The sequence below is a fragment of the Ornithodoros turicata genome, chromosome 8 (genome assembly GCF_037126465.1).
Source record: "Ornithodoros turicata isolate Travis chromosome 8, ASM3712646v1, whole genome shotgun sequence".
Taxonomy (NCBI): domain Eukaryota; kingdom Metazoa; phylum Arthropoda; class Arachnida; order Ixodida; family Argasidae; genus Ornithodoros; species Ornithodoros turicata.
The window spans coordinates 10,163,738-10,187,553 of NC_088208.1; the positions used below are offsets into that span (position 1 = coordinate 10,163,738).

Consider the following 23,816-nt stretch of genomic DNA (forward strand, 5'->3'; position numbering starts at 1 on the left):
AATTTTACACGGAATTTCTGTATAGACTCATTAAAAACACATTTGGTTCCCAGCAGGTACTCACTTGGCATTTTTCTACGAATGAAAGGAGAGATGATCAGTATGGTACAGAAAGCAGCTCATCAGTTGAACTACAAAACAACGAGATGAATCGGGCCCAGGGATGGGCAGTAATACTCATTTTTGTATTATAATATTAATACATAATACTTCCTAGAAATCGGTATTATAATACTAATACGTAATACTTTGATTCTGAGGTATTATAATACGTAATACTAATGCTTCTACATATTTAAATATTTTATTGCATCATCCGAGTTTGTATTGTTTGTGACCTGTCAGTGGGCTATCAAAAATCCCAAGCACGGTGTCGTAGCAAAAAATTGGTGGCCATTGCGTTTTTATTTCATGTGGGCGCCGCGAAGAAACTGTGGCTTTTACGGGCGGCATACAGGCGTGGACAGATGTAAAGAGGACAGGGAGAAGGAGCCGTGGGACAGAGTATGTTAGTACGTGCCCTGGGCTGACTTCACGTGGAACTGTGCCGACCCTCGTCTGGAAAGTCTGCCTGAGAACCCAGGGAAAACCCGAGACAGCGCAGCGGGTGCGGGGACACAACCCGCGTCACCTCCCAGTCTCGGCGTGGAGAGCGGTCCTACTAACCGCCACCCTCACCCCTCACCAACGATCACCCTAACACCACGGGATCCGATGTTGCATCTTTAAAACGGAGGCTCCGCACCGAAAACGTCTTGAGATGACAGTACGACACCAATCCGTACCGTATGATATTTCAGTGAATTACAATTTCTCATCCCCAATCTGGCACAGATAATTAGAAAATGAATATTTCACTATGAGTGATTAAGCACACCTCAACGGAAAAGCACTCCAGCAAAACTGGGCTTCACCTAGCTGGTATTCCTCGTGCACGGCTTTCTGTAGGTTTTCCTTTTTACCGGCGGTGAATATTTTATAACGAAAACGAGGAAGCAGATGACTGGTCCTCCATGTGACACGAAAGCGCGCACCCGAAAAACAGCTGGTTGCCCGAACGAGACTACCGGTGACAGATGAAAATCGCTGAAAAGGTTAGCCAGCTGTAGGACTCGAACTCACATCTTCTGGATTTAATTTGTTTGGCAATTTGAGGCTTTGTTTATATTTGTCCCTTCTCTCGTGTTCCAGCCTCAGAACATCAGTTCTCTCATGTACCGGTGACGTCACGCAGGGAACAGCAGGTAGGACAGGGAACATTCAGAAGTTTTGGTCTTGCTTTGAGCTTCCCAGCTCTTTCGGCACCAGCGAGCCCCCGACTGCCAAACCACCTTTATTCCTGATTTCGGAAGAATGTATCGAACTTATTTACAGAGTCGTTAGTTATAGTTTCAGACTGTCCTGGAGTCCGCCTTTAATATAACGGATTGTGAAAAACGATACTTCAGCAACACAGCAGCAGGTTCTCTTGGTGCCGCACAATGTATTAACTACAACAGACAACACTAAATCAGCACTTTACAAGTTTATTACACTGTAACTATACGTATTTCCACTTGATTTGAGAAAAATTGCCGTACTTCGAACAGGGAAGGAATGACACGGTTCACAGATCATCCTCAACAACCGTAGAACTAGTCGCCATACTACTGGCTCTTCGATACGTGGTTGCATACCCGTCTGCAGCGCAATGGGTCATATATAGTGATTCAAATACTGGACTACAACCAATAATATCATGCCTACGTAGTGGGTGCATGGTACCCGTAGTCCACGATATTCTGACAGTGTATATGGAATCCAGGGATGCTGGCCATGTCATCATACTTCAATGGATTGCTGGACACGCAGGCATACGGAGGAACGAAGCTGCTGATGAAGTAGTGGACCTAGCACATCTGTCCCGATCAAAACATTTGTGCCGTACGCCAAAGCAGATGTGCAAGACATATGGAGGTCTCTTACACAGACTATGACTAGACTGCGATGGCTACAAGGCGAGGAGAACTCCTCGTTGCTCGATCTAGTTGACCAGGATCTGAAATTTAGAGTTCCGTGCACGCTGCTCAGACGCTCTTGCACAGGTTTCGTCTGAGCGTCCCGTACAGGCGCCAATTCTTCCATAAGATTGAGAAGGCTGATTCAGCGAACTGTACACTTTGTGCAACCGTAGAGGAGACTCAGCAAGTCTTCGTGCATTGTTCTAGACACGCACCTCAAAGGGCTACCATGAAATCTGCTCTCGACCGACTGGACAGCCACAACTTTAACCTCGTAAAAGCGCTGGGTCCTATGCCAGATGACAAGAGGGATGCTGCCTTGTCAGCGCTTGTGACATTTATTATGAGCTGTGCGTTGGAATCAGACTATTAGGACAGTTTCCCTTTTCTATTTGTTTTCTTTTAGGGGTGGGGAGGTCTGTTTGTGGAAGTAGCCGAAGCTGTCGTGTGACGAATCTAACCTCTCACTATTATCTTTTTCGTCAACATCCCAGACAGAACATTTTGTCCCATAATATTCCCAAATCGACCACCCATGTCCGTATCCTGGGCAGATGTCCTTGGGAGGTCCCATATGGATGTGAGTATTCCCCCTTCAGAGGCCGTGCTCCAGCTCTCCAGCGATGATCCGTCCAGGACTGGAAACGGATGCACCTGCACTATGTCGCCTGGTGTCGCCACGCTCGTTCCCCGTTGCACTGTGAAGTGGAATCAACATCAACATGAACTGTACTTAGAGACAGCAAAAGGGGAGCTCAGTAGAGTTAAGTAGGGAGTAGCAGAGCTCACTTAAAGGGACGGTCTCCTACAGCCGGGGCGATTCCGAAACTTAGCGAAAACGAGTTTCACGAGTTTCACGAGTACTGTGCACATACACCTGTCAAAGTTTCATTCGGAATGACCAAGTCATTAACGAGGAATTTGTCGTAACGTGCCGTAAGAGCAGACGACGAAAGCTGAGCTCTCTCATGCATCCCTGTTGAAAAAAAGCCAAATAGGTTGTATGCGATCCTATTTATCCTATACAAATTGATGTAGGATCCTTTATGTCCTATTTTGTATCATGTGGGAGAGTTGTGGGATCCTACATGTCCTATATTAATTCACATATAGGTGAGTCATAGGATCCTACATGTCTCATATTAGGCTATGTAGGAGAGTTGTGGTGTCCTACTTGTCCCATATTCGGCAATATAGGAGAGTTGTAGGACACTACATCGCCTATATCCGGCTACGTAGCAGACTTGTAGGATCCTACAAGGCATCAAAAAGGAGCTATGGGAGATCTTACGTGGCCTGTTTGGTTTCATGTGGGGAGGACGTGGGGAATTATTTTGAGATATGGAAGTGATATATTAACACAGCAACAAACATTATTTGATTCCTTCAAAACAGGGGCCCAGAACGAACTAGTCATATTCAATCATGTTTGCCAACGCGCACACATACGGCAGGTTATCAAGTGCGAATTCTATTAGAACCACTGCAAATGAATATATTTTTTTAGGTTGAAAACAACTGAATGGACTGGTTGCATTCATTTATGGAACATGCATAGAGTATGCCCATTACTAGTCGACGAAACATCAAGCATACAATGATGCGTGCATTCCTTTGAGTACTATTTAAGCACAAACTTCGACAACAGTGCGCAACAGGTCGAGGTGGCGGTAGAACGCCATCGAGCGACATTGCGGTGTCGATGGGGTTTTCGGTCTAATTTCTACGACTAAACCGGTTCTATCAGGACGCGGCTTGTTGTGACGGATTCCCCAATCCTTCGCCTTCACGTGCACGCTCACGGCTCGCAGGAAATCCTAAGAGTAGTCGAGATACTTGAAAATTCCAGGCCTCCGTCTGCACTTCCGATACATTCGGAGCTCCGTAACATCCGCCCCGGTGGTCATGTCGACGCCAGAATTTCCGTCCTAGTAGGACATGAGTCGCTCTACGATCGGTCAAATGGAACCATGAGTCGGTCTTTAGCGGTTCGGGGGTTGTGGGCAGAGACGCGTTCGTAACTCTGTTTTTTTAAGCTTTGATGCCCTTTTTCGGACGGAAGCCCGCGTCGGACAGTTTTCACCTTTCTAGAGTGCACTCGCCTCAACTCGGTGAACGTGGCAAAATTTACTACAGCTGTCAAAGTCTTCTGGTTCTCGAGCTACCGGTTTCCGTGTTTACACTCCTCCCAATACATGGGACTGCCGGCTGTTTTTCCCCTAAAACTGTTTCCATCGCACCTACAGAGTCGTGTTTGACATAGTTTTGAAGCTCTTGACGTGCTCTTTCCAACCGCTTTAATCCCGTAAGCGCGAGACTCCCCGTTCCCCAGATATGGGCTTTGCAGTTGGAGGGTCATGGCACTGGCGCCAGCAAGTCTGGCTGACGCCGCTCGGAGACGCTTCCGTGGGTGCCGTTCCTTTAGTGCCGTAATCTCGCTTACCTAACGTCCAATTTACTGGAAATTTTGGATGCGTGTTCTTCGTTCTTTGCTCTACAACTTTTCAATTCGCACCTTCCGTCTATTTACTACAGGTTATGGCGTTATTCCCGAATTCCTTAGGCTGACTCTCCTTCTGCGCACCTTCGTCCCTGTTTTTAGGTTTGAACCCTGTGGGAGATCTGAATCACCTATTAATGGATTCGTGCACTCCGAACACCGAACGGCTAGAAACTTGCGGGATCTTTTTATCTCTCTCCATTCTCGAGTGAGGACAAACATGGCAAAAGCGGCTCGTTATACATGGGGCTGGGGGCATTTTTTTCGATGTCGGTTGTTTGTTGGCGTAGAAATGTGATTGAAGACTTATTTTGACGGGAAAAACGTCCTCTTTCCAATGGCACTGGTCACCCGTACGCGCGACTTTCTGCTTTCTGGATGTAGCGCGAGGAGAGCATGGTGGAGAGAGCCGTTACCAGGCGCCCACAGCTCCCCATAGAGCCCATAGTTTGAGATAATTCAGGCAACACTGGACATACGACCAATGAAAATGCGTCGTGATGCCTAGCAGCCAACCAATCAGCAACCTCTCAGTTTGGCTCGGCTTTCGGCCGGCCCTGGCTGCCATTGACTTCTACTGGTTTTCATACCTGGCGCCGGTTATTCCAAAATAACTAAGACATTTTTGATAGGCGAAATACATATTTATTGATGCAACGTATAAACTCAAATGTTTGACTCATATATTCACCGTGCGTACAGGACGTTTCGTTCCTTGAATAGACAGCAACCAAACCAAGTTCGAACTTGCAAAGCACACATACAGTCTACTTCTGGAGGCGAGCGAAGTTCACGAGTGCGTGCGTTTCACAGATGAGCATCTTCTTCTCATTCTGGCGATGCACCGTAGGTCACACAGTCACGGGAAATACTTTTGTCGTTACGAACACTCTCTTCTTAGTCACTGTATTTGAAAATGCGACAGCGCTCGAAAGTGTTCCTCAGGCGTCAGCTCACCAAGCATTCCAGTTCCGACCCGGCAAGGATGTCCGTAGGTTGACACTTTATCGGAGATCAGTACATGGCCAGAGTCACTATAGCTCACGAACAAACCCGCGCGTACACTTCCTCTTTGGTCGTTGTGGTCAACCGACATCGGCGAGCCGCGGAGACGCAGCGACCTTGCTTGGAGCTGCCCGCCTGGCCGACTGCCGAGACTGCCCGCGAAAAGTGAGCTGTCAGATATTTCGAAACTTTATCAACCAATCCCGGAGCGCGCATTCTGCTTTGGCCAATGGGCATCCGTCATGATGCCTGACGATGTAATACCACGTGACTGTGACGTGATTTTATTTTTCTACTGCCGCAAATGCGGGGAGCTGTGGAGGCCTGGCCGTTACAGCCAGGCGGCGCCGTTGGAGCTTGGAATTCCTCCAGCTCATTTGGAAGGGAAATCATAGAAGCGTTCGGACGCATGTCCAGAGAGCTCTCGTTCGGGAAGCGTCTTTCGTCGTAGTTTTGGTGGTTTTGGTGCCCCGCAGTGCTGTGACTGTATTTCATGCCTTACTAGTGGTATCTGGACCTGTTTCTGTGTGTGTACCTTGGAAGACCGAAAGCTGTTGGGTTTCGTGAATTGAAGGTTAGTTGTGTGCATGTAATGCCATGTTTCGTGCACCTTTTGCTTTGTATTCTTCCTAGCGTGTGGGTTCCTATAACTTTATCCGCTCGGTGCGATTATTACCCTATTGTTACCTATTTCCTTATCCTCCATCTGTAATCTTGTGCTCTTACCCTGTTGGTTAACCTGTATCATCACTTAACATCAGGTTGATATAATGTGTGATGCTTCTGCGGCCCTGCTACAGGGTACCGGTGCTCTAAAGATACATATCTTCCTTTTTTGGTTATTAATTCATAATAACTCAGCTTGTGTCATGCATATTTTCCCCGAGTGTGGAAGGAATATGACAGAATGTAAATAGTTGCGGATATTATAACTCAACGTGCATTGTTTTCACCCTGTTCAGGTAATGCCTTACTGACACCCTTGCTGTAGCCCCAGTTGTCATAGTTAATTGATCTTACTGCTAACAAACAAAGCCATTGTCTTTGGACCTCAAGTAACAGCATATGTGGGAAGTCTGGTTAACCTGTGCACGAGTTTTGGCATATTTTATGTGACACATAATGTATTATCCCTTGTTAAATCTAGCTTCCTAACTCACTTTATTGTTTCAGATGCCTACAAGAAATATATCTTAGAGCTATCATCTAGCATGATCTGTAAAGGTGTTGAAGACGCTGTACATCAGGCAAGAGTGTGATTGTTCAACAGACATGTCACAGGGATGATGAACGATATCAATAAAAAAAAAAAAAAGAAGCTGCATGATTTGTTATTTCCTAATATACACAGCACAATAGGGTGCACAAATTATACGGGATCACAACGAGAGACTTGAACCTATTTGCATGTAGGACCCAACGTAGGTCCCACAATCAAATAGGATCCTGTTAATATGTAGGATCGCATTTGCATGTAGGTCCCCCAACCAAATAGGATCCTGTTTATATGTAGGATCGCATTTGCATGTAGGACCCACAATTAAACAGGATCCTATTTGTATGTAGGTTCCTTCATCATGTAGGACCTGGTGTCATAATACCATATGGAGTCAAGTAGGAATTTCCAATAGGGATACGTCACGTATGACGTCGGCCTGCGGGTGCGTCGTCGTTGTCATGGTAATTGTAACTTGCAGAAGCACCTTGGGTTGAGTAATCCCCTTTGCTCTCTACCAGGCATATACCTCCGCGAGCGGAGAATGTAGTCCGAGCATTGACTGCGGGGTCTCCCATAATGTGGCGCACAATCGGATACGTGGAAGCTAAGTCACGTGTTTTCTTTCCGCGAGTATTTAATACGGTTTTTAAATAAGCACGTACTCCTCCTCCATGTACGTCGTCAGCGACACTTCATTTCGAAGCATGATCAGTGTACAACGGGGAGTGTAATGGAAGCGCGCGTAATATATTTTTGGTCGGAGCTGTAATGCGACCGCGCGCGCCGATGGCCAGAGACTTCAGATTTGTGATTGTGGATGGGGTTGTTCCGCAACTTTTAACTTGTATTTGAGGATTAACATAGTCGTTCTGAACCACCATGCTTGCCACTACTTAGAATGCGCGTTTTTCACCTGAAAACTGAAAGAAAATGTACAAGAGTTGCCGCTGTGCCCAGTAACTTCTGAAAGTCGTCTGCTCACGCCGATGCACTAGCGCGCGCAAAAGCAGACGATTTCTGTATCCTATCACGGACTTACCCGCAGGGCGACGTGGCCCATCTTATTGTTGCCAACACAGATCGCGGCATGCTCTGCAATCTTTATCAATTTAATTCGGTTATTTAATAACTGTGGCGTGTTTTGTCGGGAAAATTAGCAGTATTCCATTTTTAACAAAGGGCAATCGAATGGTACGCTTTATGAAAGGGGCAGGGGGTACGAGACCGTCCCTTTAAGAAAAACATCTCTGTCTCTCATTCTCTGCTAAACTCCCCCTTTGTGGTCTCCTGTTCATTTCACCCTTGTGGTCAACCGTTGTGGTTACTCTGTTACCTATTAAACCAAATTAAATATTCATTGACTCACATCCAGGTGTTGTAGATGCGACCGGAATGAGGTTCGTGCACATGACGTCATGCGCAGTCTTTGAGCGCGTTGGAGTCACGTGACGTGGGAAAACCTGGGGACGCGTCACAGGTGTGATACTGCTAGCCGAATGAGGCAGCAGCGTGTGTTTTTACAAGTTCCTCTCCTAATTGCAGGCATACAGCAACAACTCACGGCATGCCCACCTACTGTGACTCCGCGGCGGCAATATGTTCTCCAATGTCACGTGACCAAGTGTGATGTCACTGCACAAGCCTTAGTGGAGTACCAGTAATTCGACAGAATATTGCGAATCGTAAGTTCGAAACAAAGAAGAGGGAAATCTATGCAGAAAGCTTTCGAGGTTTCAGCGTTCAAAATTTGTTTCCAGGCATGCAGCTGATGAGCGCCGCAGCTCAGAGGGGCAATCCGAAACCCAAATTACCCAATCAGATTGTCAAAAGGGGAAAAGGAGTGGTGCACATACACACAGGAACGCGTACAAAGATTACATACAGAGAATTATAGAAGCATGAGGAAAACGTACTTAATGAAATGAAAACGGAATGAAATGTTATGTGCGTTCCCTGAAAAGAAAAGCCGCTGGCGTCAACAAGATGGACCAAAGAATCTAGAAGACGCTGAACGCCTGTGAGAGTAGGTGTGATGGACCACAATAGAAAGGAGGCGACATATGCTCTTGTCACGCCATCCAAAAAGCTGCTTCGACACCTGTGAACCGGGCCCTGCATCAAATGAAACATCCTACGAATGGCAAGTGCCCTTATACTTCACAGCTATTCATGAATGGAGACTGTGATATTAAATATACTGTGCTCTCAGCATACACTTGTCTTGCAATGTCATGGTCGCATGCCACCTCGACTGAAGTAGCCTCCAAGTCACCCCTGCGCTGCAACCGCCATCTTGTTCTCAGAATGTAAACTCTAAGGCTACTTAATGGCTAAGTAGCTCTGTATCGTGCCAACCTCGTAGGAATCTTCACCTACACATTACACGTGAGGGCATTTTGTTTTGGGGCTGAGCGTAGCTAGGCTGAATTGGGCCATGGACTAAAAAAACCAACGACAACATGCGTAACTCAGAACCTTAACAGTCGATTGGGTGCGGCAGACACGTACCTCAAAAGCCACGTTATCAACGGTGTACTAACCCATGCTAAGAGCTCGTTGCTTCACACCGCGAAGCGACTAGAACCATAAGCAGCACCACAGTGGTCGGCCTGTGGATTAATTTCTCCCATATGACGTCTCTTTGACATCCGCCATAAGCAAAGGGCACATCGTATTTCAAGAGGCCATAAACAGGTGCACGAGATGCACCTTTTTTTAAATGTACTATGATACCTTGTCGAAAGCGAACGTTTAAAAGAAATGTTGTCGCACAAAGGAAACAATGGCTCCAAACCGACCGAACATTCACTGCACTCTTTCGCGCTCATGCTCTTCCTTGCAATGTCCTGGCGGAAATTGCCTCGCGTCATTTTGACGTCGCGCACCATCAACCATTCAGAATGTGGAATTAATTTGGTTGCGATATCAAGAAGTGAGGTCAATTATAAACATATTCCCAGTTGCCAAACCCAAGACAGTCAGTCCAAACCGTACCAAAAGCCCCCAATATTCCATTTCATGTGCGCATTATGTTTTCAGTGCTGTATTGCTCCGCGAGGTCACCGCGGTGTTTTCGCAACCGGTTCCCTGGCGAGATGCAACTTGTCTCAGTGGGGCCTGTCATTTGCTAGGAGAGCGAAATCTCCCCCACCTCCACGGGGATTATGCTCTTTGACTGGCACTGTTTCGTGGTCCCTCGCTAGAAGCAAAATAATTTCATATGTGGATACCGTGAGCCATTTTCCTTCGTGGAGCATAATAATTGGAAAATGTTCGTCGAGCTGTTTAGCGCCCCTTTAACGTCCTTCGTAGAAAGACGGCGAGTCTAACCCTCTGCCACCCTGCCACCATATTGCTCTTGTCCTCGGCCGCGATTCGTAACAGGACCAACTCGGTGAAATTTAAAACCGTAATTTCGGTTCCTGGGGTGTTGTGAGGACTTATTTCATGCTTCAGGAGTTCTACGTACATACTGAGATAACAGAGCACGGAGGGTGCATCAGGAAGATGACACATAGCCTTGATGATGCCATAACTCCCATGATGTCGCCTGGTATTTGGGTATGTATTACAGATAACAGAGTTGCCAATGCAGAAAATAATCGCTGATGCTGTCGCATAACATATAAACAATCGATTTTCGATTTTTTTAAAAATTCGTTACAGATACCTTAAAATATGTGAGAGCAGCCCTGATGCCATTTTTGCGGACGCGTTACTGATATCCTCGGGGAAATAACATGTATCTATTCGACATCTATATTCATTAATAATTAGTTAACGTTTAATTAGATGTCTTCGTGAAAATGCGAGACAACGGAGTTGAAGCTAACAACGCTTTTTTTATACATCCTAATACGAGCAGTACTCTGATATATAAATAGTCAACCTTTGTATGCAAATGCGCCGAAATCTAAAATACGCACATCTCGAGCGCGGAAAGAATATCTTTTATCTGGGCGGAATAAGGACTGCTATGTGGTCAGCGCATTAGCGTTTATTCCAGTTAGCTCGATCGCTAGTATACGGGTGGCCGTCGGAGGCGAACACCCTATCCCTCTTCGGCTTCACAAGTGCTTGGTTTCAGTTTCGGCTTTTTTGTATAACACGTTTTATTGCATTTCTCACATCACCACCAGCAATGGAGTAGCGTATTGCCCGTGGCGATGAAACTCCCATTCATCATCTTAAAATAAAGTTATTTATGTGCTCCTTTTAAGGATACTAAAAAGAGGATGGATTTGAATCATGCCGGGCTACAATAATGCTCTCTCTCATTTGCCCGAAAACATCTAATGAATAAGTTAATCAATGCATTTAAAGTAGCTAGTCGTCCAGTAGTTACGTGTTATTTCCCACTGGATGTGCGCATGGCCTTATAAATCAACTGTGAAAACCACATCTAGGTATAGCTTTCATATCTTTCGTTTTCGTTCGCTTGAACGTTACCTTATCCTGTAGCCATGAACATACATTTTTTCATATGGAGAAACAGTCATGTTGCCTCTGGTTTCTGGTATACAAAAGGTCTCTTCTCGAGATCCAATAACCATCAATGCTGAGAGCCTCCAGACACATGACATGAACCTCTTTATTCGTGCAATATCCAATCTGCATTGATAATTGCAACATTGAAGGGACATAATTACAAAAATCTGATTTGGCCGTACAAATAAGGATGCATACCACTGGTACATCGCAATGTACAGGTACTGTTTCTACAAAAAAGTTCCCATTCAGGCCCTGTCTCTTCAGATGATGGGATAGACAGCGTTAGAAGCGATACCGCATTGGTTGCCGCGGTTTCGGGTCATCTTTCCAAACCCATTCTGTCCCCAGCGCTCGCTCCAGCTGGAACACATAGAGAATTAAGGGCGTCACTTTCAAATTGTTGCCAAGCAATATATGTAGAGAGAGTCCCAAATAACAATGCAACAACACCTAAAGGTGCTGCGACACTTTCTCTGATGTGTTGAAGCATAATATATATGCATCGTACTCATTATGAGAACACCGTGGAAAAAAGAATTTTTCCTCTCGCTAGATTGGTTCGAAAAATAGGCGCAGCCATAAAAAGCCGACCCACGGTGTGACCTCACGGACCCCTCTCCCCCATTTGGCATGGGAGACGGGTGTCTTCCCTCCCTGCTCCTGTGTGACGTCACCGATGTCGCTTCTTCAGGGCCGTTTTTCTCCGTACCTGCTCACATCATGGACATGAAAACTTGAGTATGGGATGATGTCGGGTGATAGAATAGTTTTTCGCATTTATCTGGGAAAGCTGGAAACCAACTGTCACAACACCTTTAACACACAACACTTCACAATATTTTCAAACAAAGTACAAGGGTGATCCACATAATCGGCAAGTGAGCGTTGTTTGCAGTCCTGTGTAGTAATCGCCACCACCTTTTTCGTGTCATTTCGTTTTTGATCTAAATAGTCAGGTCTAATTGTCTAACTTTGGGGGTATTGATTCGAGGGCCAAAGTGCGCATTCTAAAGTTACAACTCGATTTGGGAAATACTCTACCGACACGTTTCTCGGGATGTACATTTTGTGCGGGATATTTTCGGCCTAAAGGAAAATCCCAGGAAACCCCCCCCCCCCCTCCCCGGAAAGAAAGGAATAACTTCATCTGCCACCAGAGGGCACAGCGGTTAAGGTGGGCTCAGTGCCGTGTATGCCAAAGGGAGTCTGACCACTGGGAGGAGCCTTAAAAAGAGGCTAGACCTGCCAATCAAATTGAGCGTTTTTCATTGGCTGCTGTTTCGTATGCGGGCTGCCATGACACCAAAATTTTCCCGGTGAAAAAAAAAAAAAAAAACGGTGGCGCAGCTAGGAACGGCGAAGCGAGGATTTCAGGACAACATGTTTTCCACAAATTACTTAAATTTTATTCCGTAAGTGTACATTTTCTCGCAATTATCTTGCAAATGACCTTTCAATTACGCTCCAGTGTCGATGTTTACCTGATAATAACATGTATTTTATGAGAGACTCTTATTCATATAGACACCTTTGCCCGTTCTTGATTCAATCTGGTTATGTTTCATATCTAAAATACGTATAATGTGGGCAGTCTCTTCTAACAAGCGGTTCTGCCGGCCAATCAGTTCTGCAGCAAGCACTTCTGCTATTCTGTGTCTTCCCGACATGCACCTCTCCATCCAGAGGCCGCGATAAAAGTGGACACAAAATCCGATATGTTCGTAGGTGGTCATGGGATACCCTGTTCAATCTAATCCCCTCCCATTTCCCGAAAATGTCGGTGCCCAGTGAATACAGGTGATATATAGCTTGGATAGCCTGGGATTAATAGGAAACTGTATTTTGCCTCGTGAATGGTCAGAGTTCAAGAAGTGGGTGGAACTCCAGGTATAGGTTCGTCCCATTAGTAGCCAGACTCCCTTTAGCATACACGGCACTGGATGGACTCTGTGCTTCAACCTGGCAGTGCAATTGTGGTGCGGACGCGCTGGTACGCTTTTATTTTTGATTTCGGGGGGCCGGAACAAAACCTTGTTCGAAACTCCTTCCTTGGGACTAGCGCACACTACAACCTTCTAGTTGACACTTCAGTCTTAAAATCGTCTTAAACATTACCTAATGAATTCTATATAATTAAAGGGGTGAAGACACCGCTTCCGGTATGGTTCCGTTTCACACATTGTAATCCATGGATTCGACACGTAAAGTCCCACAATCCTAATTTAAAGTGGTGTTTTAACTGTCGTTTTTTTTTTAAATTGCGTTTTTTTAAGCCGAGAGCTGAGCGACGAGAGGTGACAGGCGTCGACAGGCAGACGGGAAGCCACGTTTTAGCTGTGCACGCCTACTTCTGCTGTCTCGGCATACCCGGTGACGTCATAGGCGCCTTTGTGTTAGTGCTCCGGGAAAGGGATACTTTGGCCGCTGCCTTCCCCGACTGTGCTTTCGGTTTAGTTTAACTGATATTTCTTCATAATACATCGCGTAAGAGGGAAACCATGCCCATGGCTTATATTTGGGGGGCCGATATATACCAAAAGCGTCGTGCGTCAATCTTCGCAAAGATCGTTCTAAAGTCTCCCTTTAAGGTATCCAAACCGAATGCTGAAAATGTACATGCACTTTGTGCAGAGGATACAGACAACTGAAATACACGGATCCCCGTTCTTACCTGTTCTTTATGAGCCAGTAATCCTTGCCGTCCTCTGTGCCGTACCCAACAACGACGACGGCATGTGTTAAGTTGACACTCCCACAGTTTGGGTTGTCATAAATGCCGCTTCTGTGGAAAAACCGAAAACACAAACAATGATGACACTACATCAAAAGGAATCTAAGTAGAATGAAGAAGGAAGTCAAGAAAGTCAAGGGGTGGCAACGAAGTCCTCCACCTCCATTGTCCTGTACTTTGTCCACCTCCTCTGCTTTGGAGGACTTTTAATTAGTGTCCATGTCAGCTGAATAATGCCAAGCGGATAGGTGTGAGGAACGGGTATTCACACAATGTAGATTCTTACGCGGACGTGAAGGAGGTGGGTCCCTCAATAATTTTGCAGATGTGGTTAGCAGGAAAACGTGTGTAAGAAACAAGTACGTCTCTTACCACAACGTTGAACATCGTTCGACTGTCTATTTGGCCAAGTTTCTCTTCCGAAAGGGGCTTAGGTGTTACATAAAAGAGTAATATGAATTAGGATTTCGTCTGGAGGAAAGGAAGCTCCAGCAGCAAAAACGACATAGCGCCGTAGCTGTTCATGGACGAGTCAGAGGGCAGTGTGCAAACATGAGACACCATGGAGCGGCGGTTCCCAATGGATGTACGTGGAACCCCTACGGCGGTCGCTCGGGTGAAATCCGTGTGGGGACTACGGGGGCAAAGTGGGGGGAGTGCGATAGGGGTGATAGGTAGAGGTTACCACAAAGCCCATACTGAGGGGGGTCTACGAGTGTGTGGACGGGGCCTGTGAGGGAGAGGTGAAAGCGGTATGAGGATGCCGGGGTGGCCAACGAGCGATATTGGCGAGGCGGATTTCCCCAAAATTGACCCCTGAGACGCGAGACTGGGGGTGGTGGGTTCGTGAGTCCTACCACAGGCTGTGCTGTCCGGGGTTTTTCCTGGGTTTTCGAAAGACTTTCTATCGAAAGGCGGTGCAGTTCCTCTTGAAGTCGGGCTAGGACGCATACTAAACCCCTGTCCCCTGCTCCTTGCTACTGTCCTCTCCCTCGCCTGTATGCACCGCTCATTGTCACAGTTGCTGCTTTACGCTAACACGAAATAATAATAAAAACGCTTCAGTAGGGAGCTCTAGTGTAGCTGCTAGGCGCATGCGTGCGCTCTGGCTTAGCAGTTAGCTGCAAGCTGAACTTTAGTGTGGCACGCATCGTGTTAGTGTACTGCGGCGCATACTCACGCAGAGCATTGTGGCACGGCCTGTGTTGTAAATGGGAAGCTATGCAATGTGTACTTTGAAGAACGAAGCAAGCCAATTGCAGCCAAGACAATCCACCCAGTTGGTGTCGTGTCTCTCTTGGAGTATCGGCGATGCAAACTGAAGCTTCCGAGCTGTCTGATATGCCACGATATCGCAACGCAAGCCAACCTTTTTAACCAGCTGAATTCTAGGAATGGCGTGCGCACGCTATAGGTGCAAAAATTGGCTCGCACTTGGCGCAATTTTCTTGCTTACCCAGAGCCTTTCCGAATTGCCTGAGTACGAAATACTCCCTATAATGCTACTTGACAGAACTCAAAATTAAGCAACTTATTAAGTTAACCAGGTAAGTAACACCGGCGAAGTAACACTCGTGCCATGATTGACAATTTTTGCGATCTTTGAATTCACTCAGCAGACCACGCTCTGCTCTCTGGCTTCATTCTTCGGGCAGATATTGCGCAAGGCGCGTGACCAACATACCCGTAGAAGAAGAAACGAAAGTCGCTGGCGTCAATTCCAACGGAGACGGGTCCCACAGTGGCGACGGCATTTCTGAGGTCAAACTCGCTTCCATTTTTGATCATGCTGATGCCGTTGACAACGGCGCCAACGCCCTCCTTCTTGAACCTGCATACGTTATCGTGAGCTTCGTAGGGATAGGACTCCAGGGTATCAATCCCGCCACTGTCCTTGATGTACTCGAAGCCCTCGTATAGGTCGCCTCCTTTGCAACCGTGAGAAGAAGTGACGCAGTCTACGAGGTTCTGCTGGCTAAGGTTGACTCTCTGTTGCGTTGTTAAGAACCACTGGCTTTCGAGCGTCCCCACGATGCTGAAGGCCCAGCATGACGAACACATGCCCTGTAAATGAACATCGGTGGCGCGCTTAAGGTCTGTACACACAAAATTACGCTCCCCGTGACATCATAGAGGCAGCGGGGAGGAGAAAGGAGAGACGGAAGAAATGTCTGTTTATGAACTGGAACATGAAGCTGATCGGCATGTACCAGGGTCGTGCACACGAAAGAAAAAGGAAGTTTACTGCGTCGCACTGTCGCTTCTGATTTGATGAGAGGAGGGCTTACGTCATATATCAGTTGTAGTCTATCCGACAACGGCGAACTGTTACATTAGCACCACCACCACAGTTGGTCCATTTGAAAAAAGTATTTTTCTGTTTGACGAATAAATAAAATAGCTTCCTACCTACATACCTACCATATCGGCTAACGAATTCATTCAAATTCATAGGCAAAAATGTGCGTGTTTTCAACGAGCCAGCATCAGTGTCGACCCAAAATACGCAACGCGCGGTAGTTTAGCAGACGACGTGGCACTTTCAAATACATGGTCACGAGTTGTTAGCCCATCGCAAAATGCAGCGCTTCCTTGTGAGTTTCCTACAGGTTGCTTTCCTTGGCGCCACACCGCTTGAAACACCATGGAGAACACTCTTATAATACTACCTAGCCTACAGTTGAATCCGTGGTCGCTCGGGCCCGAAATGGCGCTGCGTAAACTTCGCTGCAACAGTGCTATATGCGCATCCCATTGGATTGGCGGGTAAGCACACTAGTCAATACAGAGTCTCAGTACACCTGAGCGCCACATACAATGGAACCTCGCTAAAGGAAAGCAGCTGAAGCAGAACGAAAATGTTGTCTCCTTCCGGTGAACAGAAGAACTGAAATATGGCAGCCATCTCAAATCACTTTCAATTGTTCGTATTCTCAGTCATCCTGAAGCTTATGTTGTGTTCGTCTGTTTGTGTGTCTCAGCCTCAGAACAGCTACTTTCCACCGTGAAGCTGGACAATTGTTCGGCTTCGAAGTGCTCCGACTTTTTCCCAGGCGCCATATCACTAAGTACGGCCCACATTCGTGACTTTCCGCTTCCAATGGTAAACAGGGGCGGTCCCAGCGAAGTACCTGGGGGGGGGGGGGGGGGCGACGTCTGCGCGCCTTTAGCCAGTCGCTATCCGTTTGGGTGCGAGGTCCTAGACACGAGCTCAACCTTCTCTCGCACGAAATCCTATCACTGGTAACCCATCTTGGGTGCTATTTTAGGTCCCATTTAGGTCGCTTTCCTTGAGAGTGTCACAGGGAAAGAGACGAAAACTGGACCAGGCTATGCTTTTTTTTTTGGGGGGGGGGGGGCGACCGCCCTGTCCACCTCTCTTGGGACCGCCACTGATGGTGAATGTGGTGGATACCACGTGACTAGGCGGCGATGCTTCTAGAAGCCTGCACACACTTTTCGCAATATACACCTAGATCACACTTATATTACACCCCTTTAAGGCTTGTCCTCTCATGCGTGGGTGTGAATTTGGTGTACATCTACATTGGTGTGTGAAGGGTGTACTAAGGGTGTCATCAGCGTGCAAAGGTTTAAAGGTGTATTGTAAAATGTTTAACATTGTCATGAAATATAAATGGGGTGTACACTGGGTCTTAATTTTACCTCATACCAAAACCCGTAAGAAACGCAAGCGTTTTTTTTTTATGGTGAGTTAGCACCAATCAATTCCTCACATCAGTGCTTTTGTACATATAAAATCATGTTAAACTTAAGTACCTCACACTTCGTTTTGACTGGAATGCGAGCAGGGCAATCAAATTTGCAGACGCCCGTGAGATAGGCACTGTACATATAGTATCGGTTTTCACTGAGTGAGCTTTTGGTTCGTCATCGTATTTATGTGATATTTCAAATTTATGTATAAATTTAAGCGTGTATGTCCTAATCTGCATGTGTGACCGTATATGGGCCCAATATCGCACCAGTTCGGAATTGCTGCACTGGAAGAACACAATGTATCTGCTCATGTTATGCATTTGCTTTGGCTGGTATGCATGATACATCTGCAAATTTTTACCCTCAAAGTGAGTGCGAGTACACCCACTTTACGTTCAAGGCGGACTAAGAAAAGTTTAATACGTAGGTGATAGTTATTTCAGGAATTGGGGGTTATTGTCCACGGGACTTCGCGCCGAGTTATTTTGAAACAATTTTACTTGTAAATGAAAAATATTTAGCGTAGCCTCTCGTCGGCGTTGGCGTCGTACGTGTTCATGCAGCCAGGCGCGTTACACAGTATCTCACACGACATATTCGCGTAAGAACTCACACTGGTATGCGAAAGTCGGCGTTTTAACCGAGGACTTTTCACTTAGTATACTTCGGTGCGCACGCAGATTGGACGAGCTCGGAGACATTCGCCTGCGCTGCGCTCCCATTTGTGTGCCTGGCTTACGTCGTCATGATATTACTATCGCTGGGGCTTCCCTATTGCTGCAGAGGGGCGCGAAGCTTTAAAACTAGTTTATTTCATATTGAAGATGTTTTCGGAAGATAAACTTTGCCAAGTAGACAGTGAAGCGGTGCCAAACTTTAGCATATCGGTCTCATACACACATTTCCGGATGCGATAGTCTCGTAGTAGTCCCATGATAGTCCCATTAAGAGCGCGGAAACGAATACATAGAGCCGACATTCCAGTGCTTTAACTTTTGACTACGAAAACATAAAAATAGAGTGGACTCCCTAAGGCCCGACAGGTTACATTTCCAAGAACCACATCTTTGCTCTTGCACGAACTGTGAACCGGACTTGGGCTGCATCGCAGTGAGGTGACGATGAGAGGGAGTTTTCGCCAAACCCAAATCACTGATACCATATTCATCCTCGTCTCTTGGTCGTAGTTACCGCTGCGCCATTAAAACACGAATCATCATCATCATCCTCGTCTCTTAGCGGAGTTCCCTGTGTGGCCAGGGACACGCTATTCTAGTGGTTGTCGGATGAGTATGCGATAAAATTGTTGCTAGTCTAACGCTATTAGGGTCCGTCGTTCTCGTGTTCGCGTTCCTTCATCCTGTTTTGGGATAAGTAAGTGAAACAATGGCTTACTTGATCATAGACATGTCCCACGTAGCCATTGTTCGTTCTCCAGTCCACTTGATCAGGAATGGGAGGAAGCGACCCCTCTCGTAGAGTAAATACTTCCGTTTCAGCTTCCATTTCAGGAATTGACTCGGGAGTCATACGAAGGCCGCTCCGATGCTCCAGTTCCTCTTGAGTCTGTGTCGAAAGTTATTTGTTTAACCGTTATTTCGTTTCGCTTTGGTCGCAAAGTTATTATTGAAACATTAACCACTCAAACGGATATGAAAGGCAGAACAGGATGTCACAACAAGTGTGCTGTAGCTTTTTTTCTTTTTTTGCATTTTACCTTTCTAAGCTGGACAAGAGATGCTATAAAGTGATGATTCAAGCATCACACCACTGGCGCATTACCTGTATTCTTACATCCTGTAGCAAAAAATCTCTGACGCGTATAAATTGGGTCAATTTGCCTCCCTGTTTGGCAAGCAGAGCGCCCTTGCGTTAAACGCCACGCACGTCACGCGTGAACTTTTGACGTGGTGGCATGGCTTGTTGCGAGCAGATGTTTTACAGCTTGTTTCATTGAGAGGGTAGAAAAAATGCCTAATAGATTGTCGCAAAAGCGTCGTTGTGGAAACGTTGGAGTCAGCTTTGAGCGCTTCTCAACAGCGCCCTGCACCGCTAGGGGCACTTCGGCCGTGTGCCGTTCGAGAAATATGGCATCAAGTTTGGCCTCAACCTCAAAGCACCGTAATTGTGTTAAGGTTCTTCGTTGAGTTTAAGCAAATAGCACACATCACACACACTACTATTAACAAAAAAAAATAAATGTCAGAGACAGCCATTAGTGGGATGCGAACGCGCTTCTTGTTTCTATGTAGTCTTACTACTATTACTGCTACTGTTTATTACAGTTATTGCATTATATATCGTTACATATTAGAAGACCCAGGCGCGGCATTTGGTTTCTGTATAAGTGCATTCACGGTGTGTTTGATTGCTTTGAATTGACCTCCTCAATCCCATTACCTGTTGGTGCGCGAGCTCTCCGTAATCAGCGCTCTTTTTGATAATTGATTTTGCCAAACCTTCTCTCCACTGCCACGTATGATTGTTTCCTCTATGAAATGTTCTTCTGATGTTGATCTTTTCAACCGTAATGCGTGCATTTTTTGGTCACTTTTTGCTTGTTAATTGTCAGTCTTCATCAGTTGACTTGTGCACCATTATTAAGGCAACCGCTGTTCATGGGCACATAAAATAAAATAAAACGCATTTGAATTGGAATTTAGTCTGGTGTGGTGGTATAGTTGCACGGCTACGACATTGCTTGTCTATCTGAAGGAGCCCTTGGTGTGCGCCCAGATCGCTATGTTACCATAGTGTAACAAATCGCACACATGACTAGTAAGAGGAGGATTGAATAAAAATTTTGTGCATACCATATCTGCCATATGATTGACAGCAAGCGTGTAGCTGTGGAGTCCACGGCCGTACTCTTCATTGTGCTGCTGGACGATATGTTTTGTCTTCTGCCAAATATTCATGCGCTTGAAATCCTCTATGGGCCCATATTTTTTGTCAAACTGTTCCTTGTACTCGTGCCATTCTTCGAGCAATTCTTTGTTTAACGTCACTGCGAAAGCATGTGGCACAGCAAGTACGAACAGCAACGACAGGTACATTGTTACGATGACTGCAAAGGGTGTTCATGCACGCACGTTAAATAGGAGCTCATTCAGACCACGTCAGCCATTTTCTTCGGCAGCCTTGTCGACGGCCGGGTAAAAACTATGCGTGCTTGACAAAGGGCAACATGACGGAAGTCGGCGTTCAGATAAAGAACTTACTCGTCGGTTACGAAGCAAAGTTCTCCTACTGGATTGACGAACCTGGTGCATGGTGCATTCGACGTCCGCAGACGTGAAAAATGATTTAGGCTTAGCAGAATATGTCAACGCGTTTCTCGACTGCAGTAAACATGTACCTAGATTTTGCGCTTTGTGTGTAGTTTTGTGTGTAGATTTTAACAAGCAGAGAACATGATTGTGAAGCAAGATGCGAGCCCATGGCCAGTAGGCCATTGCAGGGAGCAGCGCGCGCCCCGGCACGGCGTACCAGGAAATGCTGTGCAAAACGACAGCGATTTGCTACCGTCTCTGATCGTCATCGTCATCGTACCGGTATATGCACCGTCGCTGTCGTTTCCCACAGCATTTCCCAGCATGCCGTCCCAGGGCGCGCGCTGCCCCCTGTAACTTTTTCGAATGGTAATGGTACCACTATGACCATTATGTTACACGTAAGGCTAGTCTGCGCCTTGTGGCGACATGTTGCACGTGCCACAGTGTAGGAGTGGGGATAATTTCGACCACTTGGGGTACTTTTCGATGTGCGCTGGATATGTTCGACACACGGTGCTGGAAGCAATGTTTACCTCCCCCATATTGCTACCGCCCTTATTGGCCGTGATCGAACCCGCGATCTTGAGCTCAGCGAGCCAGCACGTTACCGACTGAGCTCACTCAGCGACTCTCACAGACTCAGCGGCATCAAGCGTTTATGTTCGAAGCAATCGCTGTCAAGTTTTTCAGTCATGGCAATCATTAAATTTCCGTAACCGTATTTTCATGGTGGTGTATCGATGGGCTAGCTGTCACTGCCTCTTCCAGGTTCCAACTAACGCGTACGTCTTGCGGTCGAATGGAGAAGGCAAGGAAGAAGAAATTAAGAAAGAAAGTGGACGTTGGTGTGCTGCTCTTTTCAAATGACATTCACTCACATGCGAACAAACATATCTATTGTGAGAGAGTTCATTGCTTATCTAGCGCACATCAAATGAGTCCCGTTTTCTGCGCAACGATACATGGCTCGTACGCGCTCCAGTAAGCCCATATTTCATATTACTCCATTATTTAAGCCACTCCGTAAGCCCACGAAGCCCATTCTCTATGAAGCATTCGATATTAGGTGCAGTACGTCACGCGTAATGATACCAGTTGTGAATCATGTCTTGCATGCTGAACAGACGGATCCCTGATTATGGTGGGCTGCGAACATCCCTATGATATTCTTGTGGAGAAGACGTCCCCTCCGCAGTGACCGTCCATTTTACAGATATTTCACGCGAAACGGATCAATGTTAAAGGAAATTCCTCAGGACTAAAGCCGCCAATATTTCGAACAAAGACTGTTCTTCTTCGAAGTATTGGAAGTCTGCGGCACATTCCTTAACGGTTCAGTTACCGAAATTGTGTTGGGTTTTTCACCGCATTTTATTTTCCTTTTTACCTGTCCCCCTGCACGCCGATTTGTGACACTTTACATTAGTGTTAATTAGCAGAGTAAAGGTTTTCCGAATCAATTGTTGCTGTTGACGGCGAGACACTCACTAGGAGGGCCACTCTGCCGCCTCTTGATGGGGATCCTCGTTTAGGTTTCGTTTCTGCTACTAACAAAAACTATCATGTTGAAATGAAAATGAAATGGTGCTTACTTGGAACACATGTGTCATTTTCGTCATGCGTTATCAGGAAAGATCAACACTGGACAGCGTCTTCCACGTGCAATGACTTGACACGCAATGCAATGTGCGAATACTGCCAAGGAATATCCCCACGATACGGTTCGTTCAGTGAACACCAGGTGGCGGCTCCCAAACTTCTCGGCGCCGATATGGGGTACACAGACGTTGACCATCCGCCGGAAGCTCCCATATACGCAATGATCCAGGGAAAATGACGCGCGCCCAAATCATGTAATCTCCAGGAGCCACTCACAGAGGTCAAGATCAGCAGCGCGGGAAAAATAGCTCGGGTCCAATGCGCATGAGCAGACCGACATCCTTCCTCAACCCCCTTTCCCTTCTCTCCTCGGGTTTTTCATCTCTCTTTTCTCGTCCCCCTTGCCCCTGTCCCAGCTTCATCTGTTTTTCTTCCGCGCTTGCTCTGGAGTAACGTAGGTATATTGTTCCAAAGCAGAGAAACAAAGACCGATGGCGGTTGATAAAGCGAGCTTATTTGTATTCGCGAACTGCTGAGAAAAAGTTACAGTACATATCTTTTCACGTCTTGTAACAGGCTTCACTGGAGGTTTAGGTGCTTCGACACCGAAGAGCCGTTCAAAAGCCAATGGCATTTCACACACCCAGTACGGAAAGCTGTGCAGTTTTCGAAAACAACTCGGCAAGGTGGGTTGGTTTTTGCCGCAAATGAGCCGCTCACTACTCAGTTCATAACTGTACCCCACTAGTTCACAGCGCTCGCAGCACATTCGTCATCATATATGACAAGAGCAAGCCGTCTCACCTACGGAACGGCACTGCCAGCGCTGTTTAGCAGTCGCTTTGATAAGATATTAAATCATCGCCTGCGGCTGTTCTGAATCTTCCGTCGCCCCCGTACGTGAACCAGGCGGATGAACACGAAATTGACAGACGGATAGCTGATCCAAAGTGCGCATTGGCGCACTGCGCTGAGCAAGAAATATGTGAACCGAAAACCGATTAATTACTCAGAAGAATTACTAAGTGTCCATGCGTTTTTTTTTCTTGCAATATTTTTCGCTGAAGGTACCGATGCGTAAAACTGAGGTTCCGTAAGCGTGCGAAGTAAAATTTGGAAGTTAGGGTGCTTAATTAATTAATGAGCGTATGCAAATGAGCCGCTCACTACTCAGTTCATAGCCGATGTCTCAAGGATCTTTACCAAAAATAAATTTCTTCGATGACGCCACCTGTTGACGAATTATTCAGCCAGGGCCGGGATTTTCGCGAAACAT

The 23,816-nt window shown here is 46.4% G+C and overlaps 1 protein-coding gene and 1 long non-coding RNA gene across 2 annotated transcripts; one reads left to right on the plus strand and one right to left on the minus strand.

The window, feature by feature from the left end:
- Positions 1–5,833: 5,833 nt before the first annotated feature.
- On the plus strand, positions 5,834–6,823 carry LOC135365919 (uncharacterized). The gene is made up of 2 exons (XR_010414010.1): positions 5,834–6,079; positions 6,679–6,823. It is a non-coding gene; the product is annotated as an uncharacterized LOC135365919 (long non-coding RNA).
- Positions 6,824–11,297: 4,474 nt separating this feature from the next.
- Positions 11,298–20,794, minus strand: LOC135366453 (procathepsin L-like). The gene is made up of 5 exons (XM_064599161.1): positions 20,480–20,794; positions 19,062–19,232; positions 15,631–16,010; positions 13,887–13,997; positions 11,298–11,575 (listed from the first exon to the last, which is right to left on the minus strand). Exons 1-5 carry the CDS (start codon positions 20,720–20,722, stop codon positions 11,476–11,478), a joined length of 1,005 nt encoding a protein of 334 aa, XP_064455231.1. The 5' UTR covers positions 20,723–20,794; the 3' UTR covers positions 11,298–11,475.
- Positions 20,795–23,816: the final 3,022 nt, after the last annotated feature.

Excerpts from the sequence above, each read along its gene's own strand:
- LOC135366453 (XM_064599161.1), bottom strand. The coding sequence starts at position 20,722 with ATGTACCTGTCGTTGCTGTTCGTACTTGCTGTGCCACATGCTTTCGCA. Across the intron at positions 19,233-20,479 it reads TCAATCATATGGCAGATATG|ACTCAAGAGGAACTGGAGCA; the intron begins GTATGCACAAAA and ends CTTTCGACACAG. Across the intron at positions 11,576-13,886 it reads TACTGGCTCATAAAGAACAG|CTGGAGCGAGCGCTGGGGAC; the intron begins GTAAGAACGGGG and ends TATGTGTTCCAG.